We start from the raw sequence: 6000 nt of genomic DNA on the forward strand, positions 1-6000 counted from the left end.
GTCTACACAATAAGCACACATACATATGCTGGATACTGGAATCATGTGTATGGTTTTATTCTCAGCCCTAATCATAAAAGGCACATAGATTACCACCACAGAAAAACTTGGTTACTCCACAAACAAGCCAATACACATGTAAAGACTAGATCAGCATAAAACAGAACTTAGCCATTAATAAAAGGCACAGAAGAATAGATTCGTGCTTGGATAAGCGTAGCTCAAAAGGAGGAACGAGGAAGAAATTCAGCTCTGCCTGCTTACATTCTCCGAATTCTAGCAAGCAGAGAAGTCAGTGAGCCTCCTCTGGGGAGGAGGACGTGGACAGGTGGAAAGGGGCCTGGAGGGTTTGACTGGTGGGGACTCCCTACAAGATAAAGGAAGTGGCAAGTGTTGTGCAGGGTGTTCCCCTCTTTCCCCTTCACAGCGAAGAGTTCATACCTTTTATTTCTTTTCTCTACAGTTACTCAATTTGGATTTGTTACACTATTCGTGGCCTCTTTTCCCTTGGCTCCTCTTTTTGCTCTCTTAAATAATATCGTAGGGATACGAGTGGATGCCTGGAAACTTACTACTCAGTACAGGAGAACTGTAGCTTCTAAAGCTCATAGCATAGGTATTTGGCAAGACATTCTTTTTGGAATGGCTGTCCTTTCAGTTGCAACTAATGTAAGTGGACCTATTTCACTGGAGTGACTTTGTATTTTACTACTTGGGGATGGGGAAATGGGAATAATGCTTAACCCAATCTTCGCGGACATGGATTGAATCAGAGGGAGATTTCATACACATAAAGCATTCCTAACCTTTTATACGCTTGCCCATATAGAGATACCTAGGACATGAAAACTATTAGAAATACAAGAAAAGACATGTAAAATTTCTGTCATTAAAATTTCATGACACACTTTCACAGCCCGTGACAAAGCGACTGAGTAGACAGAAAATAAGTGATGGAATCAAGTGTTTGAATAACACAATTAAAGTTGAATCACACTTGAATTTGTAATACTACAGAGAATAGTCAACATTTAACTATTATGTTTTATAAAGCACTTATTAAAACGTAAAAAAAAAAAACTAAATTCCCCAAAGTAGAAAATTTTCAGTGCATGTTTACCTATAAAAATGTTTCAAAAATTTAAGTTGATAATAAGATAATCAAAAAAGAAAATCTAACTACTTAAAATTAACACTTCTAAGTAAGGTTCACATAAGAGGAAACAATTGAAACTATAGAGAGGGCTCAATTTAAATACAAACCTATGAGCTAAAACCACTGTGAGAGGAAAGTCTATAGCAGCAGTTCTCAACCTGTGGGTCACGACCCACAGGAAATGTATTAAAGGGCCGCAGCATTAGGGAGGTTGAGAACCCCAGACTATAGCCATAAATGGTTTTACTATTTTTTAAAGAAATACTGGAAAACACTTAAGACATGAAGTTACATGTAAGAAAAAAACATAAATTTAGTAGAAATTATTTAAAAAACATAAAGATGCAATCAGAAACAATCAGATTGAAAAACCAATAAAAAGTAATATAATTGCTAAGTTAATTAAGAGTTGTCTTGTTAAAAAAGATAAATAAAACAAGTAAAACTTTGAGACTCCTATGTACCCATTTATTCCAATAAATTTTAGAATTTATTTGAAACAACTGCTTTTTTAATGAAATAAAAATTGTGTAGTTGATTTAATAAGTGATATCTGAACAATTAGCCATAGAAATAATATTAAGTGCTTTTTAAAATGTACCATTAAAAATGTAGATGCCAGAGCCAGACGTTTTTTAATTGAATTAACTAACCTGAAGAGGACAGGCTTGTACTATCCCAGGGCTCAGGAATGGATGGGAAAATACCACTCCCAGGGACTCAAATCTTGAAATTGGTTACACTGAATTGCAAGAAATTTACAAGTACACAGTCTTCTGTCTCTCTTACTTCTTTCCGTCAACTTCTTACACACACACTCCTAGCTTACGTGGTTGGCCCAGGAAGGGAATGCAACTGAGGGTACTATCCTATGAAATGAGGAACTATCCTATAAAACAATAAGAAAGTAAGAACTAACAAGGCTTATGGAAAGAGCACGGTTCCCAGAGACAGGTACATTTAAGTTCAATACTTAGCCACTCTGCAGCTATGAAATCTAGGAAGACTAATCACACACTAGAAATGATCTTTTTCACGTTTTAAGCCAAGTATTTGTATATTAATATAATCTATAATAGTTTTGAATCATTTTGCATTATATGGTTTATGAGACACAGATCTACAAATCAGACATTTTGAAAATGTGTTTGGCCATTCACGGTCTTCCTTCTGCTTTGTCTACAGGCTTTTATTGTTGCGTTTACATCAGACATTATTCCTCGTTTAGTTTACTACTATGCCTACTCAACAAATGCTGTACACCCCATGAGAGGATATGTGAATAACAGCCTGTCAGTGTTCCTGATAGCTGATTTTCCAAATCACACTGTACCTTCGGGAAAGCAAGACTTCGACACTTGCAGGTTTCCTTTTCATTATGTTTTAATTAAGTTATCCATCCCCTTCATGTCTTACAATGCAAAGGATTTACTTGAAACAACAAAAGTCTTGGATAAGTAAAGTACGTAAAATCTAGAACTCACACGTCTTGTGATTTTTATTTGGAAAGATAAAATGTCAAGAAGTAAGAGACTAGTATGGATAAAGATAACACCAATGTTGAATGATTCCTTATTTTCTAAATGTATCACAAGGATTGCTTGCCATCTAATGCCCCTTGGTCCAAAGTTGTAATATCTGTAGATCACACAGAACAACCATATTACATGTGCATTTAACTTACTCCAATGTAACTAGGTGTCCTCAGAAAAGAGATAAAGTGAGAAAGAGAGAAATAACAATATAATGATCTAATCAGTTCACCAGCCATGCCACTAAAAAGGTTTCTTCTATACAGGGAGGGTGAGATTGGACATGTGGATCTTCTGTTTCCACAGTCAGTATATCATGTACTATGAGGATCTTTTTATTATACAATTTAAACATACACAAACCTCCCCCCCCAACACACACCCAATAACACCTTAACTTATATCAACTGCTTCATTTGGATTCCAACAAAGAAATTGCAAAATATTGTAAGACAGGCAGATACAAACATTGTTACATTCCACGTTTGAATGTAGACAATCACAGCCTGCTGTTCAAGAGCATGGCCACTGGTGTGAGACATATTCCTTGACGTTACCCTTTCCCAGCTGGACTACATCTTTGCAGAACAACAATACCCAGTGACTTTGCAGAAAAGAATGAGATTACTAAGTTTGAGCACTGAGACAACTCCAGAAAGGTCATTAAGAAAAGCAAAGCAGAGCAGCCAAGAGCAAACAGGGTTTCAAGAAAACAGAAGTGATCAATAATACCAAGTCCTGTTCTGGAAATAATCAAAATGAGAATCCAAAGATTCCCTCCATGTAATTAAATTGGTTTTGATGGCGAGAGGGAAAGAACTAAGTAAGTTAACAAGGAGGGAAGATAAAAATGTAGACAACAAATAGTGGAAACTCTTTTGAAAAGTTTGTCTTGGCAGGAGAGAAGAGCCGCTTGTGTATCCCCTGTTAGATTTGTATGAACATAATTAGCACGTGGCCATAATTTTATGTGAGCAAGAATAATAGATGCTTCATGATATGAGTTATCTCCCCTATGACTTGACTTTTGTGGTGAACCAGAATGGTCTTTTAAGAGAAATAATAAGAATGTATGTCTCTAGTTGAAGCTATAGCTACTATTTTTGCATTTATTTTCATTTTGCAGGTATAGAGATTACAGACATCCTCCTGATAATGACAGGAAATACTTTCATAATATGCAATTCTGGCACGTCCTTGCTGCTAAGATGACCTTCATCATAATTATAGAAGTAAGCTGCTCTTGACTTTCTTGCAAATTACTCTGTTCTCCCTTCAGCTGAATATTTCTAAAGATATCTGCTCATCACAAAGTTAGCATTATCTCAATGAGTTTCTCTCGAAAGGATTATTTGTTGTCATAAAAAAACATCTGAGGACGTTCACAGTACAATAGTCTGCCCGTTATTCAGGGACTATTGTTGAAGATACCCTGGTAACAGAAAAGGGAAGGAAAAATATGATTTCTTCCCTTGAGGTCAAGAAAAGGGAACAGAACGCACTGATTTTACAGAATACCTATTATGTTCCTTCCAGAATTTAAGTCATAACAACCATGAGTTAGACTTTGTTGCTTACCTTTGAAAAAAGAGCCCTAGACTCTACAAAAAAAAAAAAAAAAATCAGTAGTTGGCTTACGGTTAATCAGCGAGCATTTGAGCTGAGTTTCAGTGCCAGATGTCTCGCTCCCCAGCCTGTCCTCTGCCCACCACTGTGTTACGCTTCCTCTGTTTGGGAGTATCTAGAAAATTACAGAGATGAGGCATGCAAGGACAGAAGGCGGCATGTGATTAAGTTTCAGACTCACTGCCATCGATCATAAATCAGGAAGGCCAATAAGGGAGAGAAATAAAAGTCAGGCACTTTTCCTTTCCCGCAGTAAAGTCCAACGATTGACACTTCTAACCAAAGAGCGTGCAAATCTAATCAGTTTCTATCAAATTTATTTTTATAAAGATTATGCATGTAATTTAAACAAACGGATAGTTCTACCTGGCAAAAAATGAGAGCATTCCTATGTAATATTCATCCCTATCTTTAAATCCTAATGTCCAAAGGCAATTATGTCAATTTTTTAAGCTCATTCTTCTAATAGTTAGCTCTGTGTGGCAAAACAACACATTTTTGCAGCTATCTCTTTCTAGTTTTAGATGTTAATCATAGACTTCCTAGAATGGCAGATCTCGTGCACATCACAGCACACACTGACACACACGTGCACGGGTGCACGGACACAGATAGAAACTTTATCTTTCTCCTACCTCTCCATAGAATGACAGCATAATTTTTTCTTTATACAGGTCCATAATTTCTTATTCTGAAAGCCCAAACCTCAGAAAGCTATGTATTTCGGCAACTTAATTAGCAGCAACACCTTATCTGACATGACTTAAGCCTATTTGTATACTGACCATTTATTTTGCTGCAGAGATGTTTAAGTGTTTGTTGCAAAGGGCCACCTCAGACCCCGCTGATGTGTGCTTTATTCAATAAATTATATATTTTTAAAATTGAGCTATCTCAACTCTAAAACATTTCTGTCCATGAGAGTTTAGAATAAGAGATTGTAGATAAGTACAATAGCATTTATAAATTAGGACTTTATAAATATTAGTCCTATCTGTTTCACGTACTATTTGCTGCATGTATTTCTTTATTATAATATTGTTTTTCTTCTTGGTTTCTTTCCCTCTCTCCCTCTTTCTCTCTCTTTTACTTCTTTAGGTATTTATCACTCTTTCATTCCATCAGAAGTTTAGGTCACCCTTCAGTCCAGTAAATTGCATCGGGAAATTTCTTTGTTTGAGTTTTTGTTTTTATTGATTATTCTTATCAATTTTTGGTAATCATCTCGGGTTCGAACCTAACATCATTCTGGATCTGTTCACTTCTCTCCCTCTGAGTGCAGTATGACCTGCAGTTGCATTTCTCCCCTTCTGGATTTAACAGGTTATTTTGGTGAAACCCATCCTGTAGTAATTTTCTGAGGAAAATTATGGGCAGTCAGTTTTTGAGAACTTGGATATTGGAAATTTATTTTCTTTTCTTACACATGATTATGTAGAATAGAATTTTTTTCCTGAAGTATTTTTAATCAACTTTATTTAGGTATTCTTGAAATTTTGAAGACATTGCTCCATTTTCTTTCCACTTCTGATGTTGTAAAATGCAATGACATTGTCCTTATCTGGTCTTTGTTTACAATCTACTTTTAGAAACTTACCTTATTGTTATAAGATTCTCTCACTATCTCCAATTTTATAAGATAGTTCCTTGCTATTGGACAATAGTCATTGTTTTTTTTTTTTTTTT

At 35.8% G+C, this 6000-nt stretch overlaps 1 protein-coding gene across 1 annotated transcript in view; it reads left to right on the forward strand.

Moving 5' to 3' along the window:
* ANO5 (anoctamin 5) overlaps positions 1–6000 on the forward strand; it is a 100413-nt gene that overhangs the window by 92548 nt on the left and 1865 nt on the right. Inside the window, exons 18-20 of the mRNA XM_023519589.1 lie at positions 464–669; positions 2342–2520; positions 3815–3920. Of these exons, the coding sequence (XP_023375357.1) occupies positions 464–669; positions 2342–2520; positions 3815–3920 (491 nt within the window). The remainder of the gene's footprint in view (positions 1–463; positions 670–2341; positions 2521–3814; positions 3921–6000) is intronic.

Source organism: Otolemur garnettii, unplaced genomic scaffold (genome assembly GCF_000181295.1).
Source record: "Otolemur garnettii isolate 467f Iridium unplaced genomic scaffold, OtoGar3 scaffold00001, whole genome shotgun sequence".
NCBI classification, from domain to species: Eukaryota; Metazoa; Chordata; class Mammalia; order Primates; family Galagidae; genus Otolemur; species Otolemur garnettii.